Source organism: Bombina bombina, chromosome 4 (genome assembly GCF_027579735.1).
Source record: "Bombina bombina isolate aBomBom1 chromosome 4, aBomBom1.pri, whole genome shotgun sequence".
Taxonomy (NCBI): Eukaryota; Metazoa; Chordata; class Amphibia; order Anura; family Bombinatoridae; genus Bombina; species Bombina bombina.
The window spans coordinates 284,899,412-284,921,455 of record NC_069502.1 but is presented as its reverse complement, the minus strand read 5'-3'; the positions used below and the strand labels follow the sequence as shown (position 1 = coordinate 284,921,455).

Here is a 22,044-nt window from a genome sequence, read left to right as displayed (position 1 = left end):
ACATTAGGGATCATGTACCTGCTCACACGTTACCACCACCTCTTGTTTCCCCTGAGCCACAAATTTGTCCACCTGAAAGATTTTCTGGAGACAGGACTCAATTTAGAGACTTTAAAAATTCATGTACTTTATTATTTTCACTGAAACCAAGAACCTATCCTACCGAAAGGGTTAAAGTTCTAACAGTAATTTCCTATCTTACTGGTGAAGCCAAGGCATGGGCAAATGCATACTATGAGAAAGAAGATCCCATCTTAAACTCATTAGAATCGTTTTTTAATGCCATGTCCTTACTATATGAAGATCATGACAAACAAGCTTCAGCAGAAAATTCGATCAGAAATTTGCGACAAGGTAGACGCCCTGTAGAAGAATATATAACTGACTTCAAAAGGTGGGCACCTGACACACAGTGGAATAACCCAGCTTTGACAAATCAATTTCGTATTGGATTAGCAGATTCTCTAAAAGATGAATTGGCACGTGTAGTTATTCCTAAGGACTTAGAAAATCTTATGACCTTGTCTATATCTATTGATCGTCGTTTGAGGGAAAGGAAAATTGAAAGAGGGTCATCAGAATTATCTACCAAGAAATCCTACAGCTCTCATTCAGTTTCCACTGTCCGATCAACTGATGAGCCAATGGAGATAGGATTTGTTAAAGGTCCTCTTAAACCGGAAGAAAAGGCCAGACGAAAACAACATAATCTTTGTTTATATTGTGCTGCTAAAGATCACGGAGTAAAGGAGTGTCCAATTCTGTTAAAATCAAAAAAGGGTAAGCAAGAGATAGCTCATATAAATGAGACTGTTATAAAAAACTCATCCCACTTTACTCTTTCTGTTTGTCTACAGTGGGATCAACATCAACTTAAAGCCCAGGTGGTAATCGATTCAGGAGCAACTAATATTTTCATTCATTATTCTTTTGTTGAAAATCACAAGATTCCTATAATTAAAAAATTAATTGCATTACCTATTCGTGTCGTTGATGGTTCTTTTATCAATTCAGGTCCTGTTACCCATCATACAATTCCATTATCATTAGCATTTTCATCAGGTCACTCTGAATTGTGTACTTTCGAGGTTCTTCATTCTCCTTTATACCCCATAATTCTAGGACTCTCATGGCTAAAGAAACATCAACCCACCATCTCATGGAATAGTGGTTCTATTTCCTTTGACTCACCTTATTGTAAAACACACTGTACACAAACACAAACTCTATTACAGGTCGATATGACAAATATACCTACAGAGTACTCAGATTTTAATGATGTTTTTGATAAGGTTGAGGCTCAATCTCTACCTCCTCACAGACCTTACGACTGTCCTATCGATTTAAAACCAAACAGTAAAATTCCTTATGGTCGTATATATCCACTCTCTGAACCAGAACTGCTTCATCTCAAAGAATATCTTGAGGAAAATCTAAAAAAAGGTTTTATTCGGCCTTCTACATCTTCAGCTGGTGCCGGAATCTTTTTCGTGAAGAATAAAGATGACAGTCTCAGGCCCATAATTGACTATAGACAACTGAACAACTGTACAATAAAAAATAGATATCCCTTACCTCTTATTCCAGAACTCATAGAGAGGTTACAGGGTGCTACCATTTTCACCAAACTGGATTTAAGAGGTGCATATAATTTAATTAGAATTCGTAAAGGTGATGAATGGTTAACTGCCTTTCGTACAAGGTATGGTCTCTACGAGTACTGTGTTATGCCTTTTGGTTTGTGCAATGCACCTGCAACTTTTCAGTTTTTTATTAATGATGTTTTCAAAGATTTACTCGACACATACATTGTCATTTATTTGGACGATATTCTCATCTATTCAAATTCCAAAGAGGATCACATACAACATGTCAGAACAGTTCTTTCAAGATTAAGACATAACAACTTATATGCTAAGGCAGAAAAATGTATATTCAATTCTGATACTATTTCTTTCCTGGGGTATCATATTTCACCAAAAGGAATATCCATGGAGGACAACAAAGTACAAGCCATCACTAACTGGCCTATTCCAAAAAATAAGAAAGAGCTCCAGAGGTTCTTAGGATTCTCAAATTTTTATAGAAAATTTATTAAAGGTTTCTCTACTATCGCAAAACCTCTCACACTACTCACCCGAAAGAACCACAAATACCACTGGAACCAACAGGCAGATGACTCTTTCAATGCTCTCAAACATAGTTTCATTACCGCTCCAATCCTACAATTCCCAGATCCATCGAAACAATATACATTAGAAGTAGATGCTTCCGAATTTGCAATAGGAGCCATTCTGTCGCAAAGAGATTCTTCTACCAACATGCTTCATCCTGTCGCATATTATTCTCGGGTTATGAATTCTGCCGAAATTAATTACCCAATTGGGGAAAAAGAACTTCTAGCCATCAATCATGCATTTGAATTTTGGAGACATCTACTAGAAGGGGCAAGATTTCCAATCATCATATTTACAGACCATCGTAATCTACAATATCTAAAAACTAATAAAAGTCTTTCTTCCAGACAAGTCAGATGGAGTTTATTCTTTACTAGATTTGATTTTTTAATCACTTATCGTCCAGGAGTAAGAAATACAAAGGCAGATGCTCTATCTAGATATTCAACTCCATTAACTGAGAGTTCCGAACTAAACTCAATAATACCACCAGAAAAATTAATCGGCCTTTTAGTGGGGAAAACACCTATTCTTAAAGAACAACAACAGAATGATCCATTGATTAATGATTCCAGGATTCATAAAGGTAATGATGGATTTTTTTACCATGGTCATGCACTGTATGTTCCAGAATCTCTTAGGAATGACATTTTAACTATGGCACATGATATACCACTTTCAGGACACCCTGGTTTCAAGAAAACTCTTCATTTAATTCAAAGGGATTTCTGGTGGCCACATATGATTCAGTCTGTCAAACAATACATACAAGGGTGTGCTGTATGTACCAAATGTAAATCTCAAAGAATTCACCCTTATGGTTTACTTTTATCTCTTCCAATCGCGGACAGACCTTGGCAAGATATTGCCCTAGATTTCATTGTCGATCTACCTCCCTCTTCTAACAACACAGTCATCCTGGTTGTTGTGGATCTCTTTTCAAAAATGGCACATTTTATACCTATTCACACTTTACCAACAGCTTCAGAAACAGCAGAATTGTTCATCAAACATATTGTCAGATTGCATGGGTTACCTAATTCTATTACAACTGACAGGGGTACACAATTTACCTCTCGATTTTGGACACAACTCTGTTCTAGTTTGCATATTGATCGCCGTTTGAGTTCAGCTTACCATCCTCAAACAAACGGTCAGACCGAAAGGACTAATCAGAGTTTAGAGCAATATCTAAGATGCTACTGTACATTTCAACAAGACAACTGGTCTTCTCTTCTACCTACTGCTGAATTCTCCTACAATAACACCATTAATTCATCTACCAATACAACTCCATTTTTCATTAACTATGGGTTTCATCCCTCTTATCATCTTCTTCAAAGATCAGAAAGTTCTTGTCCTTTGGTAAATGACACAGTGAATATGATTGCTGAAGGATTCATTCAACTAAAACAGATTTTAATACAATCTCAGGAAAAGCAAAAACGTTATTATGACTTAAGGAGAACAAAACCTCCTGATTATAAGGTGGGAGATCTAGTTTGGCTGTCTTCTAAACACTTGAAGCTTCACATTCCCAGTAAAAAGCTTGGTTCTCTGTTTATTGGTCCTTACAAAATTATTAGGATTGTTAATGCTAATGCTGTCACTTTACAACTACCAAATTCTTTTAGGATACATCCAACTTTTCATGTATCCCTTTTGAAACCTTATGTTCCAGTCAGAGATCAAGTTTTGACGATTCAAGTTCCCACACTTATTGAGGATGAAGTTTCATACGAAGTTGAATCCATTCTAGATTCTAGATTCTATAAGAATTCTCTACAGTATTTTGTCCGCTGGAAAAATTATACATCTGAAGAGGATTCTTGGGAACCATCCACTAACTTATCAGCCCCTAGATTGGTATCTCTATTTCATCGCAGACATCCAGACCGTCCCAAACCCTGATCTGCGGAGCAGATCGTTAAGGGGGGTGTTCTGTCATATCACTGTAATTCTCTTTCTATACTTCATGATTTCCACATTTGACTGTCCCTTTAAACATAATATCACATGACCGTTATGCCTTTATAAGCCCTCCTCTCTAATTCAACTGTGCTTGGTAATTTGATTCGCATGAGGAGTGAACATAACTTTCAAGAAGCTCTCTCTATTTCATTAAGTGTTTGCTAACCTTCAATCTGCAAAGTTCCTTTCAATTACAGGACACCATTCTTTGTTCAGCAACGCTAACTGACATACAGCGTGTCTGCAGTAGTTCGGCGTCTGACGTCATCAGCACTCCGGGAGTTTGTGTCGCAGCTCCTCTCTTTTGTCGGATTCAACTCTGCTTCTCAGGACAACATATTCGCCAGCTAGCAAAGACTCCACAAGTACACGCTGGTCATGAAGTTATGGGTATCGTACTTAACATAAAGTTATTGCTAATATCATATTATTCCAAAGACTGCATATACTAACAAATCAATCCTCTACATTTACGTTACTACTGGAAAGTTTGCATGCTTAAACCCTGGTTATTTCTGCATACAATATAAAGCTATAACAATCCTGCTGTATTTATAAATAAGTTTGCATATGAACCGTACTACCCTAAACATTCAAGTTTTGTATCTGAGTGATATGCTACATTCCATATGAAGAGTTACTAACTGAGCTTCTATTACATAAAGTTGATATTATTTCACATTCTCCAAAGAGATTATCTTATTTAGCAACTTGCTATTATATTAATTTGGAGAGTATTAGCACATACATAGTATTAAACTTTTTACACATTGTTGTGCATATCTCCTGCAACTAAAGTTAGTTGTAATTTACTTTTGACCTAAACAGGTCACCCTCAGTCAATGAGCAAAATAAGGTTCCTAGTTTATCAAGGTACCTAGGTTTGGTGTGAGACTGAGTGGAGTAGATACAACTGGGTTCTCATTAATCATATAATAAATCCTCACAATTTTACACAATTTTTCTGGGATCCCCAAAGGATCACAATCATCAAGTGCAGCTAGGACCTCCTTAAGTAGGGCGCGGAGGTGTTCTAGCTTAAATTTAAATGTTATGGTATCAGGCTCTGCCTGCTGAGAAACTTTTCCTGTCAGAAATTTCTCCCTCAGACAGGCCCTCCCTCACCGCCAAGTCAGCTTGATGTGAGGGCACTACAGATAAATTATCCTCTGCATCTGCTTGCTCATTGTCTGTGTTTAAAACTGAGCAATCACGCTTCCTAGGAAAGGCTGGCAGTTTGGATAAAAAATGCTAATTGTTGCATAGTAATCGCAATTGGTGTGCTAGATGTACTGGGCATCGTCTGCGCGGGCATAGCTGGTGTTGACACAGAAGGAGAGGAAAGCAAGCTATCTTCACTACCTTCAGCTAAAGAATCATCTTGGGCTATATTTTTAAGTGTGATTGTACTGTCCTTAAGCTGGTTGGACGCTATGGCACACTGCACACATAAATTTAATGGGGGAACCACCTTGGCCTTTGGACATACAGAACATAGTCTATCTGAAGATTCAGACATGTTTGACAGGCTTAAACAGAACTACAATGCAATAAAAATTATTTTTGACAAAAACGTTACTGTCTCTTTAAATAATAAAAGAGCACACATTATTACTGAAACATCAAAAAACCATGAAATAAACATCCGATTTTCATGAAATTTTCACCACAGAGCCTTAATGCTTTGAAAAGATTGCACACAATTTTTAGACCAATTAACCCCTTAATGCCCAAACCGGAGCTAATAACAGTTATTAACCGGTTAACACACTACAGAACTAGCCCCAGCTTCCCCTGTAGCCTTTACCTTTCTTAGGGATTATTTTAGTAGGAAATAAGCCTCTCTGGGGTCCTTTCTGATGCCCCACATGAAGCTGCATGGACTGCCTAGGCAAAATCAACTGCGCAATTGAGGCCTGAAAATGAGGCCTCCTCCCTCTTCATTCCAGAGTGGAGGGGCCTTTCTGACTAGATTTAGGTGTCCAAATAAGTGCCAGGCCGAAATTAAACCCCAAAAGTGTTTTAAAGTCTGCAAAAACACCTTATTTATAGTGAAAACATGCTAAAAAGTAATCGATTTTAAAGCCCACAATAGTGTCAACCAGCATAGAGCCCTAAATATAAGCCATCATTTTATACAGAGTCTAAGAAAAAATGGCTTACCTATCCCAGAGGGAATTTCTGACAGTCTTCTAGCATTACATGGTCTTGTTAGAAAAATGACTGATCATACGTGAAGCAGTTAAGCCTGCAAACTGTTCCCCCCAACTGATGTTCTCTGGTTTCAACAGTCCTGCGTGGGAACAGCAATGGATTTTAGTTACTGGTGCTAAAATTATACTCCTCTCAACAGAAATCTTCATCACTTTCTGCTGTAGAGTAAATAGTACAAACCGGCACTATTTTAAAATAACAAACTCTTGATAGAAGAAATAAAAAACTACAACTAACACCACATACTCTTTACCACCCCCGTGGAGATGCTACTTGTTCAGAGCGGCAAAGAGAATGACTGGGGGGCGGAGCCAGAGGGGGAGCTATATGGACAGCTCTGCTGTGTGTTCTCTTTGCCACTTCCTGTAGGGAATGAGAATATCCCACAAGTAAGGATGAAGCCGTGGACCGGACACACCAATGTAGGAGAAAATAAAAGAATGATAAAAGTACACATGTACGTGGGTATATATACACGCATGCACGCACACAAATCCAGTTTAATATTATGCTATTTTTTGTGTGATATGTTCTTTGTAACTAAAATCCTCCTATAAACAACACTGCTGCTTCTATTTCCATTAATATTTTGTGTGCTAAAGTGATTAATAAAAAAGATTTCTTTACATGGATTTAGGTCACAGGTTCTATTTTTAACATTAGCATAATGTGAACATACACACAATATTCTAGTGATAAGGTTGTTTGTAAAATAATTAAGTTGTTAAACAGGTTTGGAACTGGTGAGACACAAACTGCGCATTTTGTAACTGAATGGCATAATGCCATATTAAAGAGACAGTCTACACCAGAATTTTTATTGTTTAAAAAGTTTTGCACAACCAACACAGTTATATAAATACACTTTCTACCTCTGTAATTACCTTGTATCTAAGCCTCTGCAAACTGCCCCCTTATTTCAGTTCTTTTAACAGACATCCATTTTAGCCAATCAGAGCTGGCTCACCTGAACTCCACGTGCGTGAGCACAGTGTTATCTATATGACATACATGAACGAACACCCTCTAGTGGTGAAAAACTGTCAAAATGCCCTGAGAGAAGAGGCGGCCTTCAAGGGCTTAGAAATTAAAGGGACACTAAACCCCAAAAATATATTTCATGATTCAGGTAGAGAATACAATTTTAAATAACTTTCCAAGTTACTTCTATTATCTAATTTGCTTCATTCTTTAGATAATCTTTTTTGAAGAAATAGAAATGCACATGAGTTAGCCAATCACACGAGGCATCTATGTGCTTCTACCAATCAGCAGCTATTGAGCATATCTAGATATTGCAGAACTAGAAAAAGTTCAGAGAAGGGCCACAAAGCTAATAAGGGGATTGGAGAAATTAACCTATGAGGAGAGGCTAGCCAAACTGGGTCTGTTCTCTTTAGAAAAAAGGCGCTTGAGAGGTGACATGATTACTTTATATAAATATATTCAAGGCCCATATACAGAGATGGCAGAAGCTCTTTTTATTCCAAGAAAATTGGTTCTGACAAGAGGTCATAATTTAAGGTTGGAGGAAAGGAGATTTAATCTCCTGCAACGGAAACGTTTTTTCACTGTAAGAGCAATAAAATTGTGGAACTCATTACCAAAGGAGGTAGTGAATGCCAATACCATAGATACATTTAAAAATAGTCTGGATAAATTTCTGTATATAAACAAAATTCATGGATATGATTGCTAGTATAAAATGGGACACATTTTAATGGGGTTATTTAAGCTTAACTGGAGCTTTTTGTAAGTATTTTAGATTTGTATAGGTTGAACTCGATGGACTTCAGTCTTTTTTCAACCTTATCTACTATGTTACTATGTTACTCAGCACAGAATATCAAGAGAATTAAACAAATTAGATAATAGAAGTAAATTAGAAAGTTGTTTTAAAAGTGCATGCTCTCACTAAATTATGAAAGAAAAAATGTGGGTTTCATGTCCCTTTAACATATGAACCTCCTAGGTTTAGCTTTCAACTAAGAATACCAAGAGAACAAAGCAAAATTGGTGATAAAAGTAAATTGGAAAATTGTTTAAAATTACATTCTCTATCTAAATCCTGAAAGTTTATTTTGGACTAGACTGTCCCTTTAATAGTTTTATTAGACCTGAAAGTTTTATTATTTTAGGTAGCTCCCACATTTAATTCCATTTAATATACCTTTAAATAATATATACATACACATATATATATATATATATATATATATATATATATATATATATATATATATATATAAAATTATTATTATAAAAAAGACACATGGAAAACAAATTCCAGAATGTCTCACGTTCCTTTATATATATTATTGGTTTTGACAGACATAATAACATAATAGTCATAATTTGACACATTGCTTGTTTTGCAGAATCGTTTAAAATATTAATAAATAAAATAGCATTTTTAAAAGGTTGAAATACTTTAAAGGACCACTAAACACTTTGAATTGTAGTATAAAATGTTTCATTATGTGTAGTAAAAAAATATACTTTGGATCTTTCTTTTGTCCCGTTTTCCTGTAATTTATCTCAATAATAATTAAAATATTGGGCTTTCCCAATCTCCTGAATTTTTATAAAAATGTTGAAACTTAACTTTTTAATATCAGATCTATTTTGCTGAGGACAGTTAGGTGTTTGTGAGAGATATATAAACTGTTAAATGGGTTTCTACCTTGATAAATACAATTACTTTAACATTGATTTATTCCACACAGCCATTATAGTTACAGTTTATCTGTCCCTAGTTGTCCTCAGTAGAAGAAATTAAATAATGGAAATTTGGAATTGTCCATTTCTTTATAGAAAATTAGGTAGTTTCCAAGGTACCACTCATTACAAATATGCTGGCAATGGTACATCATTTGCAGTACATAATAGTTTATTTTTCTTATAAATCTATGTTATATATGAATTGATATACATTATGTATTTAAAATAATTATTCTAATGTTCCTTTAAATTTAAAAAAAGCACTCAAGATAATTTGTCTAGTTGTTTTTTATTTTGTCAAGTTTGGCATTTACTAACAAAAAATATAATTTATGTTTACCTGATAAATTAATTTATTTCATGGTGGTGAGAGTCCATGATCCATTACACCTGGGAATTACTATTCCTTACCACTAGGAGGAGGCAAATATTCCCAAACCCTAAGAGCTCTATAAACCACTCCCACCTCACATGTACCTCAGTCTAACGTAAAGCCAAGAAAAATGAGGTAAGATAAAGGAATATGAGCAATAAAAGGAGCAGAGAAAAAAGATGTGATGAAAAAAATACTAAGCCCAAAAGCAAAGGGTGGGGTCTCATGGACTCTCACCACCATGAAGGAAATTAATTTATCAAGTAAGCATGAATTATGTTTTCTTTCATACAGGTGTTGAGAGTCCACAATCCATTACTCCTGGATCATGAACATATAGGGAGGGATTTAAAAAACATATTTTTTTCACTGAGGAATTAAATCTACATCCCCACAAAATCACAACAAGGGCAAATATGTTTCTTATTTTAACCCCTAAATGACCAAGGACGTGCCAGGTATGTCCTTCAGAAAACGGCCGTAAACGACCAAGCACGTACATGGCATGTCTTCCCAATCACTTCCAGCCGCTCTCAGGGTATTGCAGCGATGCTTCGATATTGAGGCATCGTGCATTACACCATTCAGTAACTGATGCAAAGAGGTACACTCTGTGGCCCTCTCTGCATCGGCCAGCAATGGTGCTGATCGTTGGTGGGGTGGGAGGGTTAGGAGGGAGCCGGGTGGGTGGCCAATCGCTGGAGGGGGGCGGGAGCAGGTGGGACTGCTACGTCATGCTACAGGCAAGAAAAAAAATTGAGCGGCAGTGAGGAGGAAGCAGGGAGTATGGAAGAAGGGGCAATGAGGGGGATCCTATGTGGGATCCGATGAGGGAAAGTGATCTGGGAGGGGGACAGCTACATTACAGAAAAAAAAATGTTTTTTTAAAAAAAAAAGTAAAAATGCAGCAAACTGGGTACTGGCAGACCTAAGATGGTGGCTAATAGGTAGAGGGGGAGGGATAGAGAGCTGTTTGGGGGGGATCAGGGAGGTTGGGGGGTAAGAGGGGATCCTACACTGCAGAAAATATATTTTAAAAAAGTATTTGGGGGTAACCATTGCGGGGTGGGGGAGGGAAGAGAGTTGTTTGAGAGGGATCAGGGGGTGAGATGTGAGGTGGAAGACTGATCTCTACAATAAAGCTACAATTAACCCCTTCACTGCTGAGCATAATACAAGTGTGGTGCGCAACAGCAATTAGCCGCCTTCTAATTACCAAAAAGCAATGCCAAAGCCATATATGTCTGCTATTTCTGAACAAAGGGGATCCCAGAGAAGCATTTACAACCATTTGTGCCATAATTGCACAAGCTGTTTGTAAATCATTTCAGTGAGAAACCTAAAGTTTGTGAAAAATTTAACAATCTTTTTTTATCGCATTTGGCAAAATATACCAAAATGGGCCTTGATCAATACTCTGGGTTGTCTACTAAAAAAAAACATATGTGAAGGGTTATTCATGGATTCCTGGAAGATATTAGTGTTACAATGTAAATTTCACTAATTTTGGGGGGGAAAATGGTTTGGAAATAGCAAAGTGCTACTTGTACTTATTGCTCTATAACTTGCAAAAAGAACATGTAAACATTGGGTATTTCTAAATTCAGGACAAAATTTAGAAACTATTTAAGCATGGGTATTTTTTGTTAGTTGCAGATGTGTAACAAATTTTTGGGGTAAAAGTTATAAAAAGTGTGTTTTTTTTTTTCAATTTTTTCATCATATTTTATATAATTTTTTTTATAATAAACTATATGATATAAAGAAAAACATAATTTATGCTTACCTGATAAATTCCTTTCTTCTGTTGTGTGATCAGTCCACGGGTCATCATTACTTCTGGGATATTATCTGCTCCCCTACAGGAAGTGCAAGAGGATTCACCCAGCAGAGTTGCTATATAGCTCCTCCCCTCTACGTCACCTCCAGTCATTCGACCAAAGACCAACGAGAAAGGAGAAGCCAAGGGTGTAGTGGTGACTGAATTATAATTTAAAAAATATTTACCTGCCTTAAAAAAACAGGGCGGGCCGTGGACTGATCACACAACAGAAGAAAGGAATTTATCAGGTAAGCATAAATTATGTTTTCTTCTGTTATGTGTGATCAGTCCACGGGTCATCATTACTTCTGGGATACCAATACCAAAGCAAAAGTACACGGATGACGGGAGGGATAGGCAGGCTCATTATACAGAAGGAACCACTGCCTGAAGAACCTTTCTCCCAAAAATAGCCTCCGAAGAAGCAAAAGTGTCAAATTTGTAAAATTTGGAAAAAGTATGAAGCGAAGACCAAGTTGCAGCCTTGCAAATCTGTTCAACAGAGGCCTCATTCTTAAAGGCCCAAGTGGAAGCCACAGCTCTAGTGGAATGAGCTGTAATTCTTTCAGGAGGCTGCTGTCCAGCAGTCTCATAGGCTAAACGTATTATGCTACGAAGCCAAAAAGAGAGAGAGGTAGCAGAAGCTTTTTGACCTCTCCTCTGTCCAGAATAAACGACAAACAGGGAAGAAGTTTGGCGAAAGTCTTTAGTTGCCTGCAAGTAGAACTTGAGGGCACGAACTACATCCAGATTGTGTAGAAGACGTTCCTTCTTTGAAGAAGGATTTGGACACAAGGATGGAACAACAATCTCTTGATTGATATTCCTGTTAGAGACAACCTTAGGTAAGAACCCAGGTTTAGTACGCAGAACTACCTTGTCTGAGTGAAAGATCAGATAAGGAGAATCACAATGTAGGGCTGATAACTCAGAGACTCTTCGAGCCGAGGAAATAGCCATTAAAAATAGAACTTTCCAAGATAACAATTTTATATCAATGGAATGAAGGGGTTCAAACGGAACACCCTGTAAAACGTTAAGAACTAAGTTTAAACTCCATGGCGGAGCAACAGTTTTAAACACAGGCTTGATCCTAGCTAAAGCCTGACAAAAGGCCTGGATGTCTGAATTTTCTGACAGACGCCTGTGCAACAAGATGGACAGAGCTGAGATCTGTCCCCTTAATGAGCTAGCCGATAAACCCTTTTCTAAACCTTCTTGTAGAAAAGACAATATCCTAGGAATCCTAACCTTACTCCAGGAGTAATCTTTGGATTCACACCAGTATAGGTATTTACGCCATATTTTATGGTAAATCTTTCTGGTAACAGGCTTCCTAGCCTGTATCAGGGTATCAATAACCGACTCAGAAAAACCACGTTTTGATAAAATCAAGCGTTCAATTTCCAAGCAGTCAGCTTCAGAGAAGTTAGACTTTGATGTTTGAATGGACCCTGAATCAGAAGGTCCTGTCTTAGAGGTAGAGACCAAGGCGGACAGGATGACATGTCCACTAGATCTGCATACCAAGTCCTGCGCGGCCATGCAGGCGCTATTAGAATCACTGATGCTCTCTCCTGTTTGATTTTGGCAATCAATCGAGGAAGCAGCGGGAAGGGTGGAAACACATAAGCCATCCTGAAGTTCCAAGGTGCTGTCAAAGCATCTATCAGAACCGCTCCCGGATCCCTGGATCTGGATCCGTAGCGAGGAAGTTTGGCGTTCTGGCGAGACGCCATGAGATCTATCTCTGGTTTGCCCCAACGTCGAAGTATTTGGGCAAAGACCTCCGGATGAAGTTCCCACTCCCCCGGATGAAGAGTCTGGCGACTCAAGAAATCCGCCTCCCAGTTCTCCACTCCCGGGATGTGGATTGCTGATAGGTGGCAAGAGTGAGACTCTGCCCAGCGAATTATCTTTGATACTTCTATCATTGCTAGGGAGCTTCTTGTCCCTCCCTGATGGTTGATGTAAGCTACAGTCGTGATGTTGTCCGACTGAAACCTGATGAACCCCCGAGTCTTTAACTGGGGCCAAGCTAGAAGGGCATTGAGAACTGCTCTCAATTCCAGAATGTTTATTGGCAGGAGACTTTCCTCCTGACTCCATTGTCCCTGAGCCTTCAGAGAATTCCAGATAGCGCCCCAACCTAGAAGGCTGGCGTCTGTTGTTACAATTGTCCAGTCTGGCCTGCTGAACGGCATCCCCCTGGACAGATGTGGCCGAGAAAGCCACCATAGAAGAGAGTTTCTGGTCTCTTGATCCAGATTCAGAGTGGGGGACAAATCTGAGTAATCCCCATTCCACTGACTCAGCATGCACAATTGCAGCGGTCTGAGATGTAGGCGTGCAAAGGGTACTATGTCCATTGCTGCTACCATTAAGCCGATCACCTCCATGCATTGAGCTACTGACGGGAGTTGAATGGAATGAAGGACACGGCATGCATTTAGAAGCTTTGTTAATCTGTCTTCTGTCAGATAAATCTTCATTTCTACAGAATCTATAAGAGTTCCCAAGAATGGAACTCTTGTGAGAGGCAAGAGAGAACTCTTCTTTTCGTTCACTTTCCATCCATGCGACCTTAGAAATGCCAGAACTAACTCTGTATGAGACTTGGCAGTTTGAAAGTTTGAAGCTTGTATCAGAATGTCGTCTAGGTACGGAGCTACCGAAATTCCTCGCGGTCTCAGAACCGCTAGAAGGGCACCCAGAACCTTTGTGAAGATTCTTGGAGCCGTAGCCAATCCGAATGGAAGGGCTACAAACTGGTAATGCCTGTCTAAGAAGGCAAACCTTAGATACCGGTAATGATCTTTGTGAATCGGTATGTGAAGATAAGCATCCTTTAAATCCACTGTGGTCATGTACTGACCCTTTTGGATCATGGGTAAAATTGTCCGAATAGTTTCCATTTTGAACGATGGAACTCTTAGGAATTTGTTTAGGATCTTTAGATCCAAGATTGGCCTGAAAGTTCCCTCTTTTTTGGGAACCACAAACAGGTTTGAGTAAAACCCTTGTCCTTGTTCCGACCGCGGAACCGGATGGATCACTCCCATTAATAATAGATCTTGTACACAGCGTAGAAACGCGTCTTTCTTTATTTGGTTTGTTGACAACCTTGACAGATGAAATCTCCCTCTTGGGGGAGATAATTTGAAGTCTAGAAGGTATCCCTGAGATATGATCTCTAGCGCCCAGGGATCCTGGACATCTCTTGCCCAAGCCTGGGCGAAGAGAGAGAGTCTGCCCCCCACTAGATCCGGTCCCGGATCGGGGGCCCTCGGTTCATGCTGTCTTAGGGGCAGCAGCAGGTTTTCTGGCCTGCTTGCCCTTATTCCAGGACTGGTTAGGTTTCCAGCCTTGTCTGTAACGAGCAACAGCTCCTTCCTGTTTTGGTGCAGTGGAAGTTGATGCTGCACCTGCTTTGAAATTCCGAAAAGGACGAAAATTAGACTGTCTAGCCTTAGCTTTGGCTTTGTCTTGAGGTAGAGCGTGGCCCTTACCTCCTGTAATGTCAGCGATAATTTCTTTCAAACCGGGCCCAAATAAAGTTTGCCCCTTGAAAGGTATATTAAGTAATTTGGACTTAGAAGTTACATCAGCCGACCAGGATTTTAACCACAGCGCCCTACGTGCCTGAATGGCGAATCCTGAATTCTTAGCCGTAAGTTTGGTTAAATGTACTACGGCCTCTGAAATGAATGAATTAGCTAGTTTAAGGACTCTAAGCCTGTCCGTAATGTCGTCCAGCGTAGCGGAACTAAGGTTCTCTTCCAGAGACTCAATCCAAAATGCTGCCGCAGCCGTAATCGGCGCGATGCATGCAAGGGGTTGCAATATAAAACCTTGTTGAACAAACATCTTCTTAAGGTAACCCTCTAATTTTTTATCCATAGGATCTGAAAAAGCACAGCTATCCTCCACCGGGATAGTGGTACGCTTAGCTAAAGTAGAAACTGCTCCCTCCACCTTAGGGACCGTTTGCCATAAGTCCCGTGTGGTGGCGTCTATTGGAAACATCTTTCTAAATATTGGAGGGGGTGAGAACGGCACACCGGGTCTATCCCACTCCTTGGTAACAATTTCAGTTAATCTCTTAGGTATAGGAAAAACGTCAGTACTCGCCGGTACCGCAAAGTATTTATCCAACCTACACATTTTCTCTGGTATTGCAACAGTGTTACAATCGTTAAGAGCCGCTAAGACCTCCCCTAGTAATACACGGAGGTTTTCCAATTTAAATTTAAAATTTGAAATATCTGAATCCAATCTGCTTGGATCAGAACCGTCACCTACAGAATGAAGCTCTCCGTCCTCATGCTCTGCAAGCTGTGACGCAGTATCAGACATGGCCCTAGAATTATCAGCGCACTCTGTTCTCACCCCAGAGTGATCACGCTTGCCTCTTAGTTCTGGTAACTTAGCCAAAACTTCAGTCATAACAGTAGCCATATCTTGTAAAGTTATCTGTAATGGCTGCCCAGATGTACTAGGCGCCATAATATCACGCACCTCCCGGGCGGGAGACGCAGGTACTGACACGTGAGGCGAGTTAGACGGCATAACTCTCCCCTCGCTGTTTGGTGAAATTTGTTCAATTTGTACAGATTGGCTTTTATTTAAAGTAGCATCAATACAGTTAGTACATAAATTTCTATTGGGCTCCACCTTGGCATTGGAACAAATGACACAGGTATCTTCCTCTGAATCAGACATGTTTAACACACTAGCAATAAACATGCAACTTGGTTACAATCTTATTTAACAAAAACGTACTGTGCCTCAAAGAAGCACTAAACGATTAAATGACAGTTGAAATAATGAACTGAAAAACAGTTATAGCATCACTCTTTAAAAACAACACAACTTGTTAGCAAAGGTTTGTTCCCATTAGTAAAGTAACACTAATTAAATTTTAAACATAAAAATCACAGCAACGTTTTAAAACACAGTCACTACATAAGTCTCACAGCTCTGCTGAGAGAATCTACCTCCCTTCAAAGAAGTTTGAAGACCCCTGAGTTCTGTTAGAGCTGAACCGGATCATGCAGAAAATACAAGAGTAACTGACTGGAAATTTTTGATGCGTAGCAAAGAGCGCCAAAAACGGCCCCTCCCCCTCACACACAGCAGTGAGAGAGAAACGAAACTGTCATAATCAAAACAAGCAAACTGCCAAGTGGAAAAATAATGCCCAAATATTTATTCACTCAGTACCTCAGAAATGCAAACGATTCTACATTCCAGCAAAAACGTTTAACATGAATTAAATACCTATTAAAAGGTTTAATGTACTTTTACAGAGTAATTCCGGTGAAATACCATCCCCAGAATACTGAAGTGTAGGTATACATACATGTCATTATAACGGTATGGCAGGATTTTCTCATCAATTCCATTCAGAAAATAAAATCTGCTACATACCTCAATGCAGATTCAACTGCCCGCTGTCCCCTGATCTGAAGCTTTTACCTCCCTCAGATGGCCGAGAAACAGCAATATGATCTTAACTACTCCGGTTAAAATCATAAGAAAAACTCTGGTAGATTCTTCTTCAAACTCTGCCAGAGAAGTAATAACACGCTCCGGTGCTATTGTAAAATAACAAACTTTTGATTGAAGTTATAAAAACTAAGTATAATCACCATAGTCCTCTCACACCTCCTATCTAGTCTTTGGGTGCAAGAGAATGACTGGAGGTGACGTAGAGGGGAGGAGCTATATAGCAACTCTGCTGGGTGAATCCTCTTGCACTTCCTGTAGGGGAGCAGATAATATCCCAGAAGTAATGATGACCCGTGGACTGATCACACATAACAGAAGAAATAATGGTATCTTTAGCTAAACACAAATATATTTAGCTTAACACAAACACCACAGAAATGTAAAAACAGCCCTGGTCCATAACGGTAAGAAAATTGAAAAAAGGGTCACTAAGGGGTTAAAAACATTAAACAAATAAATCAGTTAGGCAAGAAAAAATTAAGCTGAGACAACTGCCTGAAGGATTTTCCTAACAAAGGCTGTCTCAAAAGAAGCAAATACATCAAAATGATAGAATTTAGTAAAAGTATATAAAGAAGACCAAGAAGCCTTGCAAATTTGGTCAACTGAAGCTTCATTCTTGAAAGCCCAAGAAGTTGCAACTGACCTAATAGAATGAGCAGTAATCTGTTGCAGTGGTGGCTGACCTGTCTCCAAGTAAGCCTTGTGAATTAAGAGTTTCAACCAAGGGGCCAAAAAAACTGCAGAAACTTTATTTCCTTTTCTAGCACCAGAAAAGTGAATAAACAACTAGAAGTCTGTCTAAAATCCTTAGTAGCATCAATATAATATTTCAATGCTCTAACATCCAAATTATGCAAAAATCTCTCTGTTACATTTTTAGGAACGGGACACTAAGAAGGGACAACAATTTCTCTGCTAAGTTATCTGAAGAAACAACCTTAGGCAAAAAAGAGAGCAAATGTAGTCCATAAAACTGCCTTATCCTGATGAAAAACAAGATAATCAGGATCACAAGAAAGAGCAGATAACTCTGAAACTCTTTTAGCAAAAGAGATAGCCAAAATATATAAAACAAAGAAAGCAGTTTAATGTCCACCTTATGCAAAGGTTCTAAAGGAGGAGACTTTAAAACCAGGTTAAGATTCCATGGGCGAGAAATTGGCTTAATAACAGGCTTAATGCGAACCAAAGCCTGAACAAACCTGTGACTATCAGGAAGAATAGCAATCTTCCTATGAAACAAAACTGAAAGAGCAGAAATCTGCTCCTTCAGAGAACTGAACAGATAGACCCTTATCCAGACTATCCTGTAAGAACTGCAAAAACCTAGGAATTCTGAAAGAATGCCAGAAAAAGTCATAATCTGAACACCGACGCCTTCCAGACCGTATGATAGATTTTCCTAGTTACCGAATTAGGAGCCTGAATTAAGGTTTCAATCACTGAATCAGAGAAATCTCTAGAAATACCTATTACACAAACTAGATGGTAACTCTAGGGGGCGCAAAAAATAAGAATTAGGACCATATATATATATATATATAAATTGCTATGATATAGATAAAAAATATAAAAAATAATAAATGATAAAAAATGTAAAAATAAAAAATAAAGTCCAGTAAAATCTTAGCTGAATGGGACATAATTCTCAGGGATATCCCAAAGAAAACACAGTCTCTTTGATGTAAGGAAATCCTCCTGTGTTTTACAGATGATGAAGGTGTCATACCCAAAGATAGGAGTCAGCTCTTTGTCACATAGATGGTCTGGATAAAAACTTTCTCTGTGAAAAGGGGATCACAAAAACAAAGGAGCCTCCTAGTGTGATACAGTTGGAGCAAATAGAATACTGAAAATGCCAAATTGATACTCACAAGTGTGGCAGCACTCAGTTGTGCTAATAGAGGCAGACTGGGAACTCTCAGTGTCCCAACTCACTGGACTCGACAAGGTAGCTGGCCTCTCCACTGTCCAAGATGGACTAAATAAGCTCAGACTCTCAATAGTAAGTTTAAAACACCAAAATTTAATGGTATAGTGAAGTAAAAAATGTCAAACATATTACACTAAAATAATTTAGACAATAAGCAACGCGTTTCTCAGACTGCTGTCTGGCTTAAATATACCTAATGACCAATCCCTATCCTCTAAACAGAAACACACCTATTCAGGTGTGTGTACAAATAATTGATCCAATTAGAAACACAGATACTGATAGAATATGGATAGATTGTCTATAAGTCTCTTACCTTGTATTATAGTAAAATCATTATTAACAATATATACAGACACAATAATAATGAATATAAATTATATAAAACTATATAGCTTTAACATATCTTATAGGGAATATCATGTCAACACCATGTAGGATTCACAACATTCAAACTACCAGTCTTTATCATGGGTTCATTCTGGAACTAACTGTTCAATTTCCATGCCCTCAAGTTCAGACATTTGACCTCTTGGAGGTCTTGTTCTGAAACCTATCTGATAACCCTGGGGAATTATATTTAGAAACTCAGGGATCTGGAACAGAATGAAACCAAGCCTCCTGAAAAAGGCTTAACCTCCCCCCTTCCAGAACCTCTGGATCAAGGGACACACCTTCATGCAGATTTGGCAGTAGGGATAGATTTCTTAGTCCGTTTTGACCTGTTCCAGTTAGCACTAGGTACTTTAGACTGGGAAAGAGGTGCCTTGCTTCTGAACAGAGGAATCAACCTTTTGTTCCTTATTCTGATGAAGGGAGCAAACATGGTTAGAAGCTTTAAATTTCCCTCTAGACTTCTTGTCTTCAGGAAGAAAAACCCTTTTACCAAAAGTAACAATAGATATTGTAGAATCTAAATAAGAACCAAACAGTTTCTTTCCCTGAAAAGAAAGACAATAATTTGGGTTTTGACACCATGTCAGCAGACCAGGATTTAAAAAGGACTGCCAAATACTTGCTTTTGATATTGATCTTCATAATATCAAATAACACATAAAAAAAAAAAAAAGATTTGGCGTCTATGAGCAAACACAAAATATTTTCACTAGCAGAATCATTAGAACACTGTTCTGAAAGACTAGATAACCAGTAAGATGAGGCAGCCACATCAATAGATGCAATAGAAATAGCAGGCTTAAGCAAATAACCTGCTTGTAAAATAGCCCTTCTATGAAAAGAATCTAATTTTCTATCCAAAGGGTCTTTAAAAGAAATACTGTCTTCCAAAGGGATAGTAAGTAGTACTTTTAGCCAGAGTGGAAATAGCCCCATCAACCTTGGGAACAGTTTCCCATAATTCAACATTGGCAGCAAGCAAGGGATATAACTTTTTAACCCTGCACGGTCCAGATGAGCGTTAACCCGACATGCGTAAACATAAAAGCAGATGCTGATTAAACTAAGCACGCCAAATTTGATTAAAATTTGACATGCAAACAGCAAGGGGAATAATGTAAAGATTCTGTCTCAGTGCCATATATGTTAAAACATTTAAGTGCCCATAATAAGACTATAGAGTGTCTAAATATTAAAAACGTATACTAGTATAATAGACACTCGTTCACCAGCAAACAACCAGTAGATAGCCAAACCAGCACTGAAACATATCAGCAGAGGTTATTGGATAAGAGTATATTATAGATCCATAGAAGGAGGCAAAAGACGAGTACCTGCAATCAATTATGGAGGGTCTGTAATAGATTTCCTATGAGGTAAAAAAGGAGCCACAAACCATACCCCATATACATCCCTCTGACAAGCACTGTACTCTTAAGAGAATCCAGGCCTCAACAAACTGAGAACCCCTCTCAAATGCACATCTTCATTCTTCGACCACCTCCAGTGGAGTCAAAGTAAAGTTGGAGGTACATGTGAGTTTGGGGGGGGGGGGGGGTTATAGAGTTCTTGGGGCCTGGGAATCTTTGCCTCCACCTAGTGGCAGGGAAGAGTAATTCCAAGGAGTGATGGACCTGTATGAAACAAAGTTTTTGCTTTTTATAATTAAAAAAAGGTAATACAAAATAATAAGAAAAAAGCATAGATAATAAAATAAAGCATAGATAATAAAATAAAATGGTGTCTGATCATTTATTAATGTATATATACGCAAGTAAATTGTTTTATTAAAAGCAAATAATTACCTTATATGTTGCCCATATGGGCTGTACCTCTTCTGTTCTATGGCTAGCCAAATCTTCCAGATCAATAACTCCACCGTGGCACTTCACAACTTCTACAATAGCCTTAGCAATGCGACCTTCATAGAATCCCTTTTTACCTGATTTAGCCAGTATCTACAATGACAAGAAAATGTAGCTAGCAAATGTACATATAATTCTCAGAAGCCCCTATTTTATCACAAAAAAAAGTTTGCAAAAAACATGAATGATCTGTTGTTTCTAACTTCATGTATTCATTTTTAGCAAATATATGATTTAATATAATTGAGAAAGAAAGGCTTTGTTGTATCACACACACACACGACCCCTATCTCTTAAAAGATTACATTTCCTTCATCTGAAACTGGTCTCAATTTTAATTTGATTTATACTGTTTCCTGCATGTGCTATGAGATCTTTGAGATTAAAGATACATCAAAAGACATTGCTTTCCGTCAGGGGAGATAACTTCAATACTTCTTTTTCAAAAGATGGGTGACATGGTTAAAGGGACATGAAAATCAAATTAATAAACTTTAAAGGGACATTGTACTGTAAAACTGGTTCCCCCTAAATGTGTTTCCAACAGCTTGTTATACTGGTAGCTACAGAGTTTACAATCAATCAGAAATTGCTCATTAAAGGGACAGTCTACTACACAATTTTTATTATTTTAAAAGATAGACAATCCCTTTATTACCCATTCCCCAGTTTTGCATAACCAACACTGTTATATTAATATACTTTTTACCTCTGTGATTACCTTGTATCTAAGCATCTTCTAACAGCCCCCTGATCACATGACGTTTTATTTATTATCTATTGACTTGCATTTAGTACTGTGTGGTGCTAAATCATAAATAACTTCTTGGGTGTGAGTACAATGTTATCTATATGGCCCACATCAGCAAGCAGTCTCCTGTTGTGTAAAGCAAATAAAATAGTATGTGATAAGAGGCTGTCTATAGTGGTTTAGAAACAGGCAGCAACTTAGAGGTTTAAATGATATAAAGTATATTAGTATATCAATGTTGGTTGTGCAAAGCTGGAGAATTGGTAGTAAAGGCATTATCTATCTTTTTAAACAATAACAATTTTAG

General features: G+C 38.2%; 1 protein-coding gene across 10 annotated transcripts in view; it reads right to left on the bottom strand.

Moving 5' to 3' along the window:
• The window catches only part of LOC128656206 (glutathione hydrolase-like YwrD proenzyme), a 628,013-nt gene that overhangs the window by 168,192 nt on the left and 437,777 nt on the right, over nucleotides 1–22,044 (bottom strand). For all 10 annotated transcript variants that reach the window (XM_053709982.1, XM_053709989.1, XM_053709980.1 and 7 more), the window contains one exon: nucleotides 20,927–21,079. In XM_053709982.1, the coding sequence (XP_053565957.1) occupies nucleotides 20,927–21,079 (153 nt within the window). The remainder of the gene's footprint in view (nucleotides 1–20,926; nucleotides 21,080–22,044) is intronic.